Consider the following 19,626-nt stretch of genomic DNA (forward strand, 5'->3'; position numbering starts at 1 on the left):
ATTCGCAAAGACGAAGCAAAAGCAAAAGTTTCCCAGGCCGCCGTGAGCTTAAAGATCTGAATAAACGCACCTGAGCGGAGGAGAAAGCCTCTTTGAAAGAACCAAACGGCTTCACAGAAACACACAGAGCGAGCGTGCGGATGACAGCAAACATTCACACACAGAGCAGCCGAGTCTGTCGGAGGAAAACTGTGAAACAAGCCAAAAGAAAGGCTTTCGCTCCGGCAGCAGTTTCACTTATGTGATGTGACTTCATTTGAATCACAAAGAAACAAAAGGCTTTCTCAAGGCTTTGCGCTGAATGCACCAACAACAACACAAAAAAAGATAAAGCTGCACAAGAAACAGCATTAAAATGCAAAGAAGTTTTGTTACTCTGCGCTGTGCTGTTATCCTGATAACACGCAAACACACGCCGCCTCTGACCGGCTACACCCCGCCGTTCCCATGAGCGAGGCGCCTTTCTGCGTGTGCGTGAGACGCAGCGAGCGCGTGTGCGAGCCTGTTGTGCCAACAGAAAAGTCGACGGGGGCGGCGATGGGACAAACTGTGGGAGGCAAACGGAGAAGAAGAAAAGAAAAGGCCGACCGGCTGAAGAGCAGAAAGAGAGAATTCAAGCAGAAGTAAACGTCGCTCTCAGAGAGACTCGCTCTCATTGGTAGTTCATTAGTCGTGACCTTGCCTTTGACCCACAGCGAATGCAGCGGCAAGCCCACTGCTATGACACCGGCGCTATACAAACCACACACACACACACACACACACACACACACACACACACACACACACACACACACAAAGGAATGCTGCTTCTGTTATTGTCTTTAAGTGCCAAACTCAGGCCAAGGCCTAGCCAGGGTTTGGAAAAACAAAATAACAGCCGTGCAAAGCTCTCTCGCTCACACACACACACTCGCTCACACACACACACACACACACACACCCAAACACCACTTCCGTCCATTCTCTCTCACAGAGAGGGGAAGTGGAGTGGAGCTGGCCCGGCCCCAGCTGTCCAGACAGAGGTAACCTGGCAAACCCAGTCTCCTGCCGGCCTGCTTCCCCCTCTGAATGGCTTTAAAAGACTCCCCGAGCCCTCGCCGGCCTTCACTTCCTCGCTCTGTTGGTTGATGTAAAGAGCCACTTCAAGCGCTTGATGCAGTTTCCAGCCGCTCGTTTCTTCTCTGCTAAATGTGCTGGAAATGCAAAACGCTGCACATTTTAATAACGCTCGTTCTCACTCACACGTCACTGGATGTGCCACGTCGAGCACGACGGCGGTTCATGTAATGTCACCACCTCACGGGCAAGAGGGATCAAATCTATCACAGCACATGTGATTTAATGTAGATATATATCATGTTTGCTGAGCAACAGCTGAGCAGGAGGCGACTGGTGCTTCGTCCACATTCATTTTCCATCAGAAAAGAGGATTCTGGGATAGCGAGGCTGCACTTTAAGTTCATGCACGTGAGGGTGAAATTCAACTTCTAGAGCACCAAAAGAGCTGAACACTTTATCTACAAATGCCTGCAGAGAAAATCATCACTGCTCTTTCTGGGGTTCAAGTCGATACGTACACAGTGCTTGCTGAGGAGCTAGCTAGCTTTAAAGCCTTCAATTCCCACTAAGGTTGTAACTTTTCCCAACGTCAAAATACAAATTCATCCAAATGCAAACCACGCAGCCTTAATTTTGTTGTAAAATTGTAGTTTTGTTCATTTCACAGAGCCCCGGCGGCCTCACAAGCTAACGTTCGTTCTGCAGGTGCTACAGGCTTGCTCACGTGGGCGCTAATCAGGGGGCTAGTTCCTACGCAGCTAGCGGTTACACGCTAACAAAACACGCTCAGTCAGTCACAATGACTTCGGTCTCTTTGTAGTGTGCTGTTTGTTCATCATTTAATTCAGTGATAGTTAAAAAACGCTTCACGCTCGCTAGCTGGGTCGCTAACGGGACGTTAGGTTTAGCTGTGAGACACTTGTGTTGTCTCACAGTTTCTGTCTTTATACTGTCCAACCCTCAGTCTGAACCTCACTGTTTGTCTTCCTCTAATGATGCACAGCGAGGAAAAGCACCGATATCACACACAGTCTGTCTCTTTGTTCGTCATCGCCATCGTCACACCGGACGGCAGCACATTTACAGGACGTCTCATTATGCTCAGTTATGTGTGTGTGTGCTTTCAAATGCACCTGTCAGCTCAACACGTGGACACCAGGAACAACCAACTCTACAGCAAAACAGGCTGCCTGACAGGATCCGGAGGAGGAAACGAGGATTCGCTTTTCCTCTGAGCAGCCAATTAAAGTCTGACCGGGCCAACAGCAGAACATATCCAGCAACAGGTGATCAGGATACTTTAAAACACTGACCTGTACCTGAACTCCTGACGATTAGAGGAAGACGTCAGGGCTGAGTCTCCAAAGCGGGAAGCATATTGATCATAAGGGTTTATAATTAGCTGCATTTCCGCTGCTCCATAAATACATAAATATACCATTACTGCCACGATGCTGAGCGGCGGGTAAGTGAAGAGCTCATCCACCCGTCCATCCAACCCCCATCGAACCATCCACCTAATGGATGCATCCACTCTTCTGCCACATAAAAGCCATTCCCCGCTCTTAGCTGCTGCGTCTTCATCGCGCTCTCACTCGGAGAGTGTGATGGAGCGGCGGGGGTCACCGGGGGTCAAACCTCTTACCTTGGGCCATTTGGGGTTGATGAGACGTGCTTTGATGGCGTCGTCCAGCGCCGTGCTGTACTGGCCCAGTCGGAGATAGGCTGCGGAGCGGTTGCTGTACAGGATGCAGTTCTGGGGGTCGGCGGTCAGGGCCTCGCTGTAGAGGCCGACGGCCAGAGCGTACTCCCCCTGCTGGCAGGCCTGGTTACTGCGGCGCACGCGCTCCAGGAATTCGGCTTTGCTCAGGCCGGGCGCGCCGCAGCAGGGCGGCCGGTCCGCCCGCTTCACCACTGGGGCTGCAGGGGTCACAGGAGAGGAAGAGGAGGAGGACGAAGAGGGAGGGTTGGTGGTCCTGCTGGTGGAGCGAGAACCGAACAGAGAGAACTGAGGAGCAGAAGGGGGAGGAGGGAGGAGGGAGGACAGGAGGAGAAGAGGAGCAGACACTGATTATTCTGCTCAGTTGCTGTTCGATGCTGGGCTGTAATAAACTCTAAACACACTCAGATCTCAATCTCTGCACCGGACGTCCTGCATCCGTCCATCTGCACTCAAAAGGTTCAGAAAGACAAGAAGGAAACGTGCTTTTGGCTGCTGTCACGCGTCATAAACAATAAGTTATTACCCAAAACTGCAGCAGCCTCATTTGCATGATGTGATTCTGTAGTTTCTGGCAGCCTGGACACCAAACTGCTGCCTGCACTTGTCTTTTGTGCTCGGTGGAAACGTCTCGTAGACCCAAAGGGAGACGGACGGACGAGGCTCCTGCTCCTCTCACTGGCTTCGTCACTGCCGCTGAAGCTTTGTAAAATCTGCTCGCTGAGGTTTGTTGTCTGTAGCTTTAACGCTAAACGCTGCCTCCCTCCCTGATCTGGTGTTTCCAAATTTGTCCTTTCACCAGAGCCTTACACCAAGGCCTTCATTATCTCTCTCTCTCTCTCTCTCTCTCTCTCTCTCTCTCACACACACACACACACACACACACACACACACACACACACACAATTGTTCAGATACATGCTTAAAATGTGCAGACTGGAGGGATTCCTAAAACTCCTGAGTGCATCTCCGAACGGCTTTGAGTGAGAACTTCAGGACAGCAGAGACACAGAGGAGCTAACGCAGAGACAGCAGGCCATCAGCAGCCCTGTGAGCGAACGCCGGACAGGTGGACGGACGCAGAAACACCGAAGTCTGACGCTCTGCTGGAGTTTCCTCTGATGATACTTTCAACCTTCATTCGTCTCCTCAGAGAATTTAAATCACCACCTTTGAACATGTAGTTACTGTAAAACTGCTTCACACTGAAACACAGCCGCTTCAGCGCTGCTCTGTCTCTGGACTGCTATGGGACTACAAGACTCTGAAGTCCCCCCGTCAGGTTCTTCAGACTCAGAACAGACCCCCTCCTGAAAGCATGGGGGGCTGTTCTGGACGGGATCTGACCTTTGACCTCCTACAGACCTAAAGCAAAGAAAGGAAGGACGAAAAGGAAAACCAAACAAAACAAATGAAACCAAGATGGATAAATAAATAAAAACCCTGTCCCCACCGGTCCTGGTTCCACCCTCACGCCTCACTGTCCCCGGGGTCCAACCAGAGATGACCCTTCTTTAAGTTTACTCACATGTGTGCTACAAATTATTATCATTATAATAATAGTAAACAGATTAAAACATGCTAAAATGCACCCACAGGTCTTCAATGATGAGCAGCAGTCAGTCTCTGTTCCTGAACTTAGATATACAAACATTTTTCCAGATATTTGTCCCACCTACAGGACTTCCAGAGGACTTTTGCTCATAAGAGGCTACTTTACCAGTTTCAGTAAACTGGTCCTGAAAGGACGGCTCCCCGGCGTCTCCCAGGCCCTCATTAAAACCTGTCTGTCCACCATCATGTGAGTCAAAACCCAATCAGACGCACTACAGAGGGAACCTCCCAGTCTGAGGCCTGAGGATCCAGCCTGCGAAGTCCAGAAGACGTCCAGGAGAATGGGCTAAAAGCGACTGTCCCCAGCTGACGAATGACTCCAACAGGCAGCTTTCTAACGAAGAGCTGCTTAATATTCAGTCCTGCACCACCTGAAGGGTTTCTTTCAGGGGTTAAAGTGCAGAACAAATCAGCGGAGGAGCACTTTGAGCACACAGCTGAGCTCTGTGAGTCTAAAATAAAAGAGTTTTCTGGAGCAGGAACACATTTGGCATCGAGCGTCTCCACTTTGGCTCACTGGCCTCGAAAATCAAGATTCATCTCTGGAGCCCTGATTCGCTCCGAGGCCTCGACGAATTCTCTGCTCACTGTTTAGTTTATGGCAGCTTTAATTAAGTCTCCCACTGACAGACGGTGACGTGATTAATATGGAATCAAACACAATCAGGACGGTTCGAGGTTAGTGAGGGTACTGACAGAGTGCTGAGGAGTCCAGGACCAGGACTTCAGAGACGCCGAGCCCCCCCGCCCCCCCCATCCCCCAAACACCACAAAAACTCATTCAAATATGTTTAATCATTACAATATTTGGATTTTCCATTTATCCACTTGAGATGATTATCTTTGTTTTGGACTCTTGGTCCAACAGAACAGGCCACTTACAAACAGCTGAGGGACGTTTCCACCACTTCTTTCTTTTTATGGACCAAACAATTCATCGATTTATGGAGAAAACAATCAGCAGATGAGCGACAATGAAAATAATCATTAGCTGCAGCTCTGAAACAGCAAAACTGCTCCTGAACTGAACTCTTGGTGAAATTACTGTGAGAACTTCGCTTTAATAAGGCTCGTAAAATTAAGTGTTTATTTGCTTCTGGAGTTCTTGTTTTTTCTTTCCTCTGACAGTTTCAGAAGCTCGTTTTTTGCATCTTAACTGTCTGTTTCATGCTCTTCTCTCCAGAAACTGACACTTTAATCTCAACAACACTTCCACCTGGTTAAATAAAGGAAAATGAGACACTGAACGCTGTTTTCTTCACGCTGCCAGGGATGAAATTCAGTGGGAAGAAACACCGAATCCCAGCTAAAAATCCCAGACTGACAGAAGAAGCCATGAAGGACGTGACCTCGGCGCCCTGAGCAGCATCACACGGTGAAACTCCTCTGACGGCGCCCGCTGTTCACGCTGCCATCACGCTCCATGACTGCAGCACGCTGTTACGAAACGCCGCTTTAAGTACAATAACTGTGATATAAAGCTGAGGCCGGACGGGTTTCCAGGGCGTTGTTTGCTGAAATAAACACAGCAGGCCACACATCATGTGTGGAACTAAGACGTAAATCTCTAAGCCTATTACAGCCCGACCAGAATACAGTTAATCGAGCGAGAGAGGAGCTCAGTGTGGACTTCTGCAATCACACAGTTTACATTAGTGCGTCGGCTGTGTACACTGTTGTGTTACCGTGTTTTTAAACAGAAGTCTGGCGGCACGGCGAGCGCTCTGCGGTGGCGTGTGGGCGCACCTGTGCACAAACTGCTCGAGCGGTTTGTTTGGGCGTGCGGACGGCGTTTCTGTGAGGCAGGAAAACTGTTATCGCGTCTGAACGCCCTGCTCTGCTGGTCATTAGCTGCCCAGGTGCCTCCAGTCACCTGATGGCCTCACTCACCAGCACACCTGTTCCCCATTCCCTCATTATCTCCCTGCATATACACCCGCCCTCCTTCCCAATCATCTGCCAGATCATAATGCTCTACCCGCTTCCAGCCTTGGTCCCAGCTCCTGCGGCCTCGTTTGGCCTCGCTGACTGATTACCTGCTGCCGCACTGCCTTGAACTTCTTACCAAGCAAACGACTGATTGTTTTTGAGATCTCCGCCTCTGTGTGCAGAACTGGAACTGATCTATCGCGTGTTTGACTGATCTCTCAGCGGCCTCCGTCCAGCCTGGAAGGTTTTGTTCACTTTAAAATCATAATCAAGATTTTTGTGTAAATAAATGTCTGTTTAGGCTCCATCTGTCACAGAATGAGGTAACACAACGGTGATGAAGGCCACCGATGAAAGCTCGTCCATGTGCAGTGCAATGAACGGGCGTCTGCGACATTACCGGGAAAAATCAAGAGCGGCGCACGGTCACTCAGCAGCGGTTGGTCCGCCAGAGAGGACAGAGCCAACGCAACAGACTCGCTCTTCAACTGTTTTTTCGGTTCCTTCAGCCGAAAAAAGAAAGAAACGGTCGATGATTACAGACAACGAAACTTCAAAATCAAGCGCAAGTCCAAAAAACCTCACACAGAGTGGTTTGATCTGTGGGAGGTCCAAAAACACGCCTGCAGTTACCGCTTCACACCTGAGGTGGCGCCAAAGAGAACCAAACGGAAATCTTTGACGCCGTTGCTTTAAATGTGCGACAGAAACAAGAACACGCTCGCATGCTGAATTTTCACACTTCACGTCGCTGAGGTGAACTTCAGACCCCTCCTCTCCGCCGTCACAGTTTGTCTGAGCATTCCTGCAATTTCCAAAACCTCGACGATCCCACATTGGCCCCGCTTCGCGCTGTGATTGGCCAGCTGTGTGGAGGTGAGAGCGTTAGCAGGCCTCGACCTCGTCTCTTTGTTCTTTCTTTACAGTCAACTATTTCTGTCACACTAAACACTATGAATGTCTTCCAGGAGAGACTGTGTGAAAATGGCCATTGTTCCTGTATTCAGACACCACCACGCCCCCCCCCCCCCCGCCACGGCCGGCTTTCCACCGCGCCCTCCACGGCGATCGCTCACATCAGATACTGTGTAAACACTTTTCATTGATGGAGCAGCATTAGCTTTCATTTGGATTCCTGAAAGTCCGTTTTTCACTCTCTTTCAGCTCCGCTCTTGGTCTCCATTAACTCCTGAGTGAAATATCTCCTCAGCTGCTAAACGCTGCGTCTGTGTCTGCCTGCTGCTGCTGCTGCTGTGGGACACAAAGACAGTCAAGTTTCTGGCTGTAGAACCAAAACAATGAGCTGAAAGACACCGTAAACATCAGCGAGCAGCTGCAGAGTGCGGCGATAATTCACTAAATGCCTCACACACAAGCAGTCATTGGACTCATATAAAAACATCCATTAAAGCTGCTTTAAAGCACCTCTGCTCTCACGCAGTGGAAAACGTTCACATTCATGCGTCCATAAATAAACATGCCGAGCAGAATATTGATCTGAAACATTTCTCGTAAACCGACTGCTGGTTTGCTGCTTCCAGCTTCGTGGATTTGCTCTTTTTCTGCAGTTTATATCGTTTCAAACTGAAAATATTGACTTTGAGGTTTAGACTGTTGGGCTTGTGGTGGGTTTCTGACTTTTTTGATATTGTAACTGAAAAATGTTCCGTTCAGTCCTTCAGATGTTATTGCACTGATGTGGACTGTGAACTGTAAAAAGTCTCATGGTGTTATGTTATCTGCCTCATCAGGACGTCATCTGTTGCATCACGTGTCGTTCCTAAAACAGCTGATTAAAGGGGCCGCCGCTCTGCTGTGTGGAGCAGCTACATGCACACACACACACACATACTCACACACACACACGTGCAGAAACACACATGCAAAACAAGCTGTCAGCAGCACTGAGTCAGTCAGAGACATTTCCACTGACATTTCATGAGAGGTGTCGCTGCTGACGTGTGCAGCGCTGGAGGAAGTACTCAGATCAGTGTACAAGTACTGTTACAATTTCAAGTAAAGGTAGGAAAGTATTAGCATCAAAATATACTTGAAGTACTGCAAGTAAATGTACTAATTTTGCAGAAAAGCACATTTCAGACTAATGTGGATTATTATTATTATTATTATGACAGTTATTGATGCATTAAAGTGTTCATCACATTAATGTTGCAGCTGGTTAATTTTCATGGTTTTATATTCTGGTTGGTAGTTTTTGAATTTCTCCATCGGAATCAATAAAGTCATAATTTGTTAGTTGATTATATTTTGTAATTCTAATCTGGACATTAACTATCACATAAGTGTAGTGGAGCAAGAAGTATAATAACTGCATGTGAAATGCAGTGAAGTAGAAGTACAAAGTATCAGGAAGTGGAAATTAGCAAGTAAAGTACAAGTACCTCAGTGTACTTGAGTAAATGCAGTGAAAGTATAGTTAAAATGTTTGTATCTGAACAAGAGTTTGCACAGGAAAGAGTTCAAGCTGGAGGAACAACAGCGTTTACACACACACACACACACACACACACACACACACACACACACACACACACACAGAGAGAACAGGGAGAAAAAAAGACAGGAACACAACATGTATGTCCTGTCAGAGTCCTTCCAAGATCACACACACACACACACACACACACACACACACACACACACACACTTCCCGTGTCTCCTGTCTCAGTCCTCCCTGCCCTGTTCGAGTCCAGGTCACAGGGAGGACATTCCTGGAGATCAGCACAGAGAGATAGAAACTGAGGGCCTGAGTACCTGAAGCAGAGGAGACCGTCTCATAGAAGACACACACACACACACACACACACACACACACACACACACACACACACACAGCAGGTGAGGCCGGTAGCACGGTGTGATTTAGTCGATGATGGATGAAGGTTAAAGTTCATCATTCAGTCACATTGATGGAGCCTCATTCTCTGCTTCCTGCCTCTCACGTGATGCGTTTGTGTGTTTCTGTATCAGTAACAGAAACACTTGACTTGGTCGTTGTTGTTTTTCATATATTTATTTATATGTACTTCTAGTTCTTCACCTACTTGTACATAATAGCTGTGTGTTTATTTTTACCTCTCTTTGTTGAGCCTTGCTCTTTTTCAGCTGCATCTATTTTTGTCTCTCTGTAAACTGTCCTGAGAGTCAAATCTCTTTCGTGTGGACACAATAAAGCTGATTCTGAGTCAGATTTTTGCCATGTATGATGGTAAACTGAGCATTTTGGGGTTCTGGACGGCTCATTCAGGCATTCAGCCCTTTTTCCAGAGATTTTACATGTGACAGACAATCAGATTTATTAATTAAGAGAGACAACAAGTGTTTTTTTATGCGCGTAAACGCTCAGCAGGGGCTTCAGTATGAATACAAGATAGTAATTCATCATGATGACAGCTGGTGGAAAGTAACCAAGTACATAAGTACATTTTAGAGGTATTTGTACTTTACTTGGCCATTTTCAAGTTTTTCCTTCACTACATTTATTTTGACAGCTTTGGTAACTTTCAAGATTCTGATGAGTGATACAAAAATAAATCATATGACCAATAAGACTTTATTGATCACCAGGTTAAATCCACTCAGCTGTTTAGAGTATTACAGGTAGAGTATATATGTAAAAGTAATCACACAGTCCTCAGCTGCAACACTGAACTCATGAACACGTGAATGCATCACTACTTATAATCAGTCCGTTAATGATGGGTTCGTCTGCAAAGTGAGTACTTTTACTTTTGGGACTTAATATTTTGATTCTACTTCTTTTGTACTTTGACTTGCGGCAGAGTACTTCTACACTGTGGTACTTGTACTACTCCTTCACGGCTGAATTTGTCCGTTCAAACTGTCACTTTCTGTACAAACGACGTTTCTTTCTGTTCCAGCCTCCAGCGGATCCACCCAGACCCGAACCCGCAGCCATTTAATGGTGAAACCACGAAATAAACCATCTTCCAGTGTTTCCATTCCAGCCTTACCTTTTCTTTCCTGGTTCTTTGCTTTTCCATCCTGCTCTCTGCTAAATCCGGCAGCTCCAAACTTTCATCCCACAGCAGCGGTGAGGCAGGTCGGGAAAACACACCATCCGAAGCGGGTCGAGCCCCGCGGTGCTGCTTCTGTCCGCGGTCCGCCGCGCTTTAGCTTATCGGTAAAATGCGGGGAGCTGTGCGCTATGTCGCGGTCCTCCAAAGTTTGTCCTGGGAAAAGTTAATCCGGAGGAACTGCGCCATGTTCCCACAGCCGATCTTCTCCCCATAGCGGAATTTTTGTCCGGTGAGAGGCGGGGATCCGGTCGGCTCCATGGCTGCAGCCTTCAGCAAGGTTTCAATTACTCTCATGACATCAGAGAGGAGTTGAGTTACCTGACGGATATTCATTACAGCAGGCCGCTTGTGTGTGAGCAAGACATTAAAAGTGATGATGCCTCCTGAGCCTTTCAAGCCATCACAGTTCATTGTGTGTTTTTCTTTAAACTTTATTAGTTCACCCCAAAACAGACAAACACTAACGAAACAAAATATGGAACATGTAGAACAGTTGTGGTCTAGCTAGCAGGATAAGCTAGCAGTGTCCCCCCCAACAGTTTAAATACATAATTCAGCATTTTTGGGAAGCATATTTGTTCACTTTCTCAGGTGGCAGGACTGGTCCTGCTCATAATTATCTGTGAAACATGAAGCTTAAGTCAGGAGACGTTAGCTTAGCTTAGCATAAAGACTGGAAACAAGGGAAAACTGCTAGCTTAGCTCTGTCCAAAGGTAACAAAACCACCATCAAGACCAGCAACTCTAGAGCTCAAGAGTTAGCACGTTATATCTCCTCATATGTCATTTGTTTACAGTATTCAAAGCCAAACTGTAAAAAGCAATTTGTAGTTTTATGGAGGTGTTATGTTCGGGAGAGCACTGGTTGCCTGGCAACCTCACAATGTCAGAAAGTTACCTTCAGACTGGCTGTTTCACATGGTTTCCAGTCTGTCTCTAGGCTAAGCTAGGCTAAGCTAGGCTAAGTTGTTGTTATCTGTTGGCTTTCTTGCCGAGAGTTAGAAGACAGGATTGATACTCCTATATTTGTATGGTAAATATGAGGATATAGCCTGGAGACAGATTAGGTTAGCATAAAGACTGGAACAGGTAGCTGTCCAGTGATTTAAAAAAAAAAAAAAAACACGTACACACCAGCACCTCTAAATCTCATGTTTGGTTAATCCGTACAAAGCCAAAGAATAAAAAACACAATTGATCTAGGTTCATTTTCCACCTCTTTCCAGTGTTTGTGCTAAGCTAAGCTAACCATCTGGCTTTTAGCTTTATGTTTACTGACTTCAATCTTCTCATCAAATTCTCTGCAATAAGCATGTTTCCCAAAATGTCAAAGTTGTCATGTAAATTCATAAATATTCTCCTTTTTTGCTGTGATATTTACAGAATTGTTTTTCTCACGTTGACCTTTTTAGTAGCTCAGCTAACAACATAATTCATCTCAACTCATACAACACAGTACAAATATTTATACACTGAGAGCTGAAACCTCAATAAGGGCTTTAATCAAACTATTACTTCCTTTTTATTTTCATCTCAATGAAAACTGGCAGTGATGTACATCATCAAACTCAACAGACCTTTTTCATGATGGACATTTTGACTTTTAGCAGATCAACAGTTTACAGCCACGCTAGCGGCTATGAGGCTGTACTTTGGCAAGGTGGAGATTTAAGCTAAATGGTAATGCTCACAATTGTAACGCTAACATGTTTAGCAGATATAAGTAGCACGTTCACCATAGCATGCTAACACTTGCTAATTAGCACTAAGCAGTAAGTGTAGCTGAGGCTAATGGGAATCTCATTAGTTTTGCCGATATTTGGTCATAAAAAGGTGGTAACTGCTAACTGTATAATAAATTATGTGTACACTAAAGTTCCTACAGTCACTCTGAGGGGGCCACGAACGTATGTACAGAATTTCATGGCAGTCCATCCAATAGTTGTTGAGATATTTCAGTCTGGACCACAGTGGTGGACCGACCAACCTGTCAACAGGTGTAGTTAATCACTTTAGTGATGGCTCAGATGTATTAAGTGTCCCAGTAATTAATTCCAGTGAGCTAGCATGCATGATAGCAGGCTCTTGAACTGGCACACCTGAATGAAAGCAGGCGGCATTAATCTTATTAGTCACACCTGTGCTGTACCCCTACAACATGTCAGAACACCTGCTGTGAAAAGGGTTAGTTTTACTTATGGAAAGGTTTTGTCCCAACAGTTTGGTCAAAACGAGGGACGTTGTGAGATAAAAACAGACTTTGGAGGATGGAAACTTTGACGTAAAAGGTGCATTAATGAGTGGAACAGAGCATTACATTATCTGTCCATTTGACTTGATGATGTCTAATTATTTATTCATTGAACACTTTGACCCTCCATAATATTCACACCAGCCGAGCGCTGCTCATCCCACTGCAGGCCGGTGTGCATCCTTTCTGGTCCTGTTGAGTTTGGGCCGGAGCATCCTGAGACACATTTTGTGAAGCCTGACAGCTCTTTCTTTCCTCTTAGCTCTCCTGCTGTTTGGCCTCCTGACCTTCAGTTCGACGGCCTGTAGATGGCGCTGCTCCTCCACGTCTGTGCTGCTGCTCTGGTCCAGCTGAGGAAACTCTGCTTTCACTAGAACTGCTGGGCAGCTGTTCATCAAAGAGAAGCAACAGCACTTTCAGATGTCTATGATTATATATATGTATATATAACAGCTAAGAAACAAAGATAATAATAGAGAAATGTACAAAAAATGAATGTAAATGAGTGTAAAACAAGAAGAGTGTTTTTATTCTCTCTTCTCCCATTAATGCCATTTAATTGGAGGGAGCCTGGTTCACTGGTTGATCCCAAGGTTGGACGTCACTGACCTAAACTAGCTAACTGTATGTGAAGTATTTGAAAGTAACTCCACCTGCAGCAGCTCCAACAGTAAAATGCTGCTTCAACACTGATGCTTCAGTATGAACAATAATAACGTCACATAGAATCTGAGATCAGGTGACATTTTACTGCAGATCGAGTACTTTTACTTTGATACCTAACATCCATTTTGCTGAGAGTACTTCTGTACTTTTGCGCACTGTAACTAGGATTTTGAATAGATGACTTTTACTCATATTTTTACACTGTCGTCAAGGATCTGAATACTTCATCATCATCATCATCATATTATACAAAGAGGTTTCAGGCCATGTGGACACATTTATGTGTGTATTTGTACACTTACATTTCGCCTGCTGTGCAGTTCTGTGGCAGGAAGCAGGACTGAGACACATGTCCCAGCAGAAGAGCCTGCACTTTGGTCAGTTGTCTCTGTTTAGCCAAAGTCTGGAATAATCTGGCAGGACAGACGAGTACGTAAGAGACCGACAGACGTGCCAAAAACAAAGAAAACCAAACACGGCGGATGAACAGACCAGCACAGCAGAAAGAAAACCAGACAGCCCAGCCGTGTGTGCAAACAGGAGATTATGATAATGTCCAGGACCATAACATCATTTCTGTGCAGATTCAGAGAACTGCTACACCTTATGTAACTGTGTGACTCGTGTATGTGTGTGAGAGCATTGCTTATGGCCTACTTTTGTGTTATGAAACATCATTCCATGTCTGCTTGTCTTACTGTCCACACACAGAAATAAAGGTGAGTGCACCATTATCACAGTGTCTGCATATAACCTGCAAATAGTACTGTGAATATTTCCTGTGGGAGTGAAGTACATTTGTGTACATTGTGGTTTATTTACCTGGCGGTGCAGTTGCAGTGGTACAGTGTTGTGACCTCCGGGTTGTCGAGGCCGTATCTCCTCTGCTGGGGACGGATCTTGTTCTTGCACTGATCGAGATCCTTGTAGACGGCACATGACAGCTGCTCCTCTGTGGAGGGGAAGCGTCGGTGTGAACGATCACTTGTGTTACTGCAGAGGTATGAGCTGATGCTGGAGAGATGTGAACGATACTGAATACCTGTGAATTCAGCATCCAGCTCAGTCACAGTTGGCTTTCTGGTAGATAGAGTGTTCTCCAGACGGTCTCCGCTCTCCGGTACTGGTCCCGCAGGTCCCTCTGGTGTGTTTGAGACCGTGGAGGTGGTAACGTTCATATCAGGAGTGATGGAGGCAGAGGGGGGACTCGCTGAAGATGTAGGGACGGTGGATGCTGCAGCAGTGATGGAGAAGAGCTGTGGGCCGGCCGTGCTGCTCCCCAGTAGTTCTGTGGGTGTGGTGGTGTTTGTGATGAAGCTGGTGCTGTTCATGCTGACCTCGGTTGGATTGGGAGACTCGTACAGCGTCGGTGGATGGACCTCAGCGTACAGAGCCATTTTAGTCTCTTTACACCTGCAAGTCACAACAGAGGGTCAAATGTTTTTAATGTGTATTTAGAGAAAATATGCTTATTTGCTTTCTTGTCTGGAGTTTGATGAGAAGACTGATGCCACTCTTATGGGTCAAGGGTCAAATTAAAGCGAAAATTGTTTAAAAAAAAAAAAAGTTTCACATTTCTGTTTAATTAAGGTGAATTGAATTTCCTTTGCAGCTCTCATAGCATTGAACAACTACCTTTAAACAAGACAAAAAGTTAGCTAGCAGGCTTTCATTCCTAAATACTGGATCCTACATTTCCCATAATACAAATCAAAGCCACTCAAGTGATGTCACTTAAAGGTGCTCCATCGAGTTTTCTCATAAACAACCTTTGTGTTTACATTCAGTGTTTATCACCAAGAATCACTGTAAAAATGTTGAAAAATGAAGGGATCATCAAAGTTGTCACAATTCTTCATGAGGGGAACACGAATGTCTGAACCAAATAACAAAACGACAAATTTATCTCAGGCCACCTTGGGGGGTTGGGAACCTCCAGGTTTGAAACTGATAAACTGGAGGAAAAGTTAAGGGATCGCCAAAGGAAAAGAATTCCTGTAAATTTAGTGAATATTTGTTGAGACATTTCACTCTGGACCAAAGTGGTTTCCATCCATAGAGCTGTTAGCATCCCCAAAACTGGACAAATAAATTCAAACCACCAGAGGGATCGATACTGCCAGAGGTCAGTCAGAAAGCATGATTTTTTTTTAGTAATAAACAAATCAGAAGTTCACTCACATTCCAAACCAGTTTCTCTGTGTACACTGGAGCCGGTGGGCGAACTTGAAGCAGTGCATCTTCAGCAGGTTAAAGAAGGTATATCCCACGACATCAGATATGCTGTCTTTCGCCTCCTTCAGGCAGCTGTGAAACCTGTTAACATGTGGCATTTTAGTTCCATCCTTTAAAGAAGCATCAAAGCAGCGAATCAGCTGACACAGACTGGACGTCACTGAGTGAGGGCCAGTTAAAAGTATAAGTCCTCACTTGTTGTCGCAGTCACAGTGAGACATGGTGAAGATGTTGCTGTTGAAGACACCAAAATCTGAGTGAAAGGACAGGATGGTGTTTTTGCACTGGTCGTGTTCACGGCAGCAGCTGTCTGTGTCTGTAAAGACTCCTGCAAGAGATGAGGTGAGAGGAAATACAACTTTATTAACACAACTTCATCCCAATTCCACCCCAGTCTCGTGAAAAGTTCCTGCATCGCGAGTCATTTACCGGCAACATTTCCAAATGTGTTTACATAGACTGACAGAGTTGCATAAGCGTGACCTGCTAAGGACTACACGTCAGGACATCTCAGCATGTGCTGCATTGATTATGATCATTCTTTTTGATGTATGTGTCTTTAATGTTAATACAGTGTGAATGTACAGTATAATATCAGCTTTAGTGCCTCTAAACATTATGAGGCTTTTACATTATTTTAAAATACTCTGTGGTTCCCAACCGTTTTAGCTTCTGGCAAAACTACGTCTTGTGACGTTAACAGGTAATAAGAGAAGAAAAATCTGTATGTTTTTGTGTTCTCATCCCTTTAACCATCTGGTGACTTCAGCTTTTTCTTGGGAACCACTAATTAGTCTACTTAAAAGTATGGAGCCAGCCTACCTAAATCTGCGTATGATGGCGCCTTGTTGCCAGAGCCACACCAGAGAGTCCCTGGTACAATGAAACCGCGCTTCACACGCTGATGGGTGCTGACCTCTGACCTTTCAGCTTGACCTTGATGATTCTCAGGCGGTGAAGCGGCCGTACGACCACCGACGCTCCGCACCGGCCTCTTCCCTGTGCGCTCCGCGCGCCCGCCGACCGCTGGAGAAGCCGCAGATACGCACAGATCCTCTTCCTGAAACATGGACTCCACATTGAAATTTTCATCTGGATGATGGAAAAACTCCTGCGTGCGCTCCCGGCATAGGGACAAATAGTCCTGAACCACTGCTGCGTCGTCGATCCAAGCGCAGCTGAGCAGAGTGCGCTGCCCGGACCAGGAGCTGTGGTACAGCCGCAGAGCTGAAGAGGCCTGCCGGGGGTCGCTTCGGAGAAAACTGTAGTGTACTTCTTCGCCGGGCAAAACTTTGGTCCAGGAGCAGAGGATCGAAGCTTCTGCCGCCGCCCGTGCCAGGAGTGATGATGTTAAAATGACAGTAACAAGCGGAGTGATGTGCGCCATGATGGCACGCCGCGCACAGCTGAATGAAAGGCTGAGAGGCTGCTGCTCCACATCAAGTCTAACACAGATTGTTGCTTCACTCACTGAGGGATTTGTCACAGATTGACAGACTTCAGGTCGCTTTTAAATGAGAGGGAGAGGAGGCGCGCGGGGGCTTTCCAGAAGATCAAACACAACATTCAAGTCAGCCTGAATCATGTGAGTCATGTGACCTGTCAGCGCAGTTCAACATCACTCTCTCCCTCCCTCTCTCCCTCTCTCCCTGTCACGCGCACATCAGTGACAGTGACCCTGACATATTGATTAACAAACACGCGCGCGCGCGCGCGCGCGCACACACACACACACACACACACACACACACACACACACACACACACACCAAAGCTAAATAGGTCTATCAATCAGTGCATGTGAGCAGCAGGGATGCAGCATTCAGGGTTTGTATATAAGCCTGCTTAATTTTTGTGGTCAGGGTTTCGGTTGAGCAGTAAAAAATGATGCAGAAAACGATAATTTTGGCATTTATTTTTCATACTGTCAATAAATAACTGGATATTTAGTGAAGGGCCAGTTAAAGGTATAACCCCCGCTCGATGTCACTGTCACTGTCAGACGTGGTGAAGATGGTGTGTTTGCACTTCACAGCAGCAGCTGTGTGTTTCTGCAAAGACTCCTGCAAGAGATGAGTCTGATACACTAACCATGAAAACATTCCTGCATCGAGAATCATTTACAGATAACATTTTTAAATGTGTTTGCACTGACTTTTGGGACAAGTGAAGCAAATGGCTACAAATGAAAATATCATTTCATCAGTGAGTTAATGGAACACTCCTGAATCTGCACCTAAACAAACGTCCAGGTCATGGTACGACTCAGCCTTTGCAAACAGTTTCATCATTTCTTCTGTGTTTGCAGGTTTCAGCATTTGAAACTAAACTGAAAAAAAGACTTTGCAGATGTATTTTGAGGCGGTTTTCTGTGGGAAAACTCCCCTTTAAGTGCAAGCACCTGCCAAGTTAGATATGAGAGGAGAGCCTTCTTATGCAACAGCAGCAGAAGAAGAGCAAAATATTTCCATTTACTGAGTCAATTAATCATTTGGTCCATTAAAAACATCCAAAAATGACTAATGCAAATGCCACTAATGCTCCACGCCAGAATCTGACCTGCACTTGCATGAGCTTCCACTCCTTTATACACAGTCAGGGAATCACACACTGGATCTCATGGGAGGAAATTACAGATACTACAGTTGCTGAACTTTCAGTATAAGTATGAAATTTCTGCCAGCAGCTGGCTAACTTAGCTTAGCACAAACAATGATTGACAATGCATTTAGCAGAAGACAACAGTTCTGCCTCTGTTTCCTGAATGTGCACATACAGTCAGTAGCACACATTAAAAGTTAAGATATTCAGGTGCCGTTTTAACACTGTTAGCTAAATCTATTATATGCTGGTATATTGACTGATAAGTCGAGGAGATGCTCACGGAAAACAATAAGAATGCAGGGAGAGTATTGCTTTTTTACGAAGTGAAACATGAGATTCAATCTCAGTCATGTTTGCACAGTTCCCAACAGACAATTCATGTATGAAAAACCATGAGTAAGTTTTGATGTAAACCACTAAAGAGAAAACTTCAGCTACGAGGTCACAGCTGCAGAGCATATTCATGTGGACTTAGTGAACACGACTGAGGATAAAAATGGTATGAAATGCTTCCTTTTTTATGTATGATGCTACTCCCCTAAAGGGAAACATCAGCTGTAATTATATTAATGATTAATCTTGTGACATGTTGCCTCCATTGACGGAGAGGCCGGCAGGAGAGAGAGGAAAAGTGTGGAATGACAAGCCGTGAAGGTCGCTTATCAAACCTGAGGCCAAGAGGAGTTTGGCCTTTTAAAGGGGAACACTGATCAAAAATAAGTCAATGTATAGTACTACTGTAGTACTACTGCAAAGGTGAAACATGTATAAAGACTTTTTGCCTCCAGAGGGAGCCGTGCAACGTCTGACAGGCTGCCTCAAGTGATGTCACATGAGTCAGCTTGGGCTGAAAACGACAAGTTTGAAGAAGAGAAAAATCTGTTGGTGTAGCTGCTCTGATGGGACTGTTGAGTTGCATTGTGGGTAATGTAGGCACCAAATTTGGACAGGAAGAAGAATATGTGGAATAAAAAATGTTTCTGGTTCTGCTGTTGTGAGTCCAGGGTTCTAAAGTGAAATGTTAAAATGGTGGAGTGTCGTTTTCAGATAATGTGCTTCAGGACTGTGTTTTCCATCTTTTTGTCACCTACTGACCTCTAATCACAGGTTCTGGCCTCAGTGAGGACATGACCGCCGAAGAATGACCACCTCCTTCCTGAGTGTCGCTTCACTTTAACTGAATGTTTTTGACAGAAATTAAAGTACAAAGGTCGACTTCCTGCTGACAGTCAGTAAAGTATTGATTCCCATTACATTTCTCACCTTTTCTTGGACCAAGTGAGACACACACATGAGTTTTACAGTCACGCCTCTGACCAAATTCTGCACATTCAAGTTGGTTATTGCTGTTCTGCTGTCTGGAGGTCTTGGGGTTAAGTCCGATCATCTGTATTGATTGTAAATGTCTGGCTTCCTGTCAGGCCTATCTTTTGATTTATCTTCATGTGCAACTTTGCTACCGATGAGAAAGGAAGATTATGTCG

At 45.6% G+C, this 19,626-nt stretch overlaps 2 protein-coding genes across 3 annotated transcripts in view; both read right to left on the bottom strand.

The window, feature by feature from the left end:
* The window catches only part of ttc28 (tetratricopeptide repeat domain 28), a 92,346-nt gene extending 81,760 nt beyond the window's left edge, over positions 1 to 10,586 (bottom strand). For both annotated transcript variants that reach the window (XM_076758634.1, XM_076758632.1), the window contains exons 1-2: positions 10,321 to 10,586; positions 2,708 to 3,070 (exon numbers count right to left, since the gene is read on the bottom strand). In XM_076758634.1, coding sequence (XP_076614749.1) covers positions 2,708 to 3,070; positions 10,321 to 10,350 — 393 coding nt within the window. In that variant the 5' untranslated portion in view covers positions 10,351 to 10,586. The remainder of the gene's footprint in view (positions 1 to 2,707; positions 3,071 to 10,320) is intronic.
* A 257-nt stretch (positions 10,587 to 10,843) lies between these two features.
* On the bottom strand, positions 10,844 to 16,925 carry pla2g3 (phospholipase A2 group III). Its single transcript, XM_076758388.1, has 7 exons — positions 16,361 to 16,925; positions 15,734 to 15,866; positions 15,485 to 15,619; positions 14,346 to 14,716; positions 14,126 to 14,255; positions 13,606 to 13,716; positions 10,844 to 13,024 (listed from the first exon to the last, which is right to left on the bottom strand). The coding sequence occupies exons 1-7, from the start codon at positions 16,923 to 16,925 to the stop codon at positions 12,793 to 12,795; spliced, it is 1,677 nt and encodes a 558-aa protein (XP_076614503.1). The 3' UTR covers positions 10,844 to 12,792.
* Positions 16,926 to 19,626: the final 2,701 nt, after the last annotated feature.

The sequence above is a fragment of the Chaetodon auriga genome, chromosome 19, assembly GCF_051107435.1.
Source record: "Chaetodon auriga isolate fChaAug3 chromosome 19, fChaAug3.hap1, whole genome shotgun sequence".
Taxonomy (NCBI): domain Eukaryota; kingdom Metazoa; phylum Chordata; class Actinopteri; order Chaetodontiformes; family Chaetodontidae; genus Chaetodon; species Chaetodon auriga.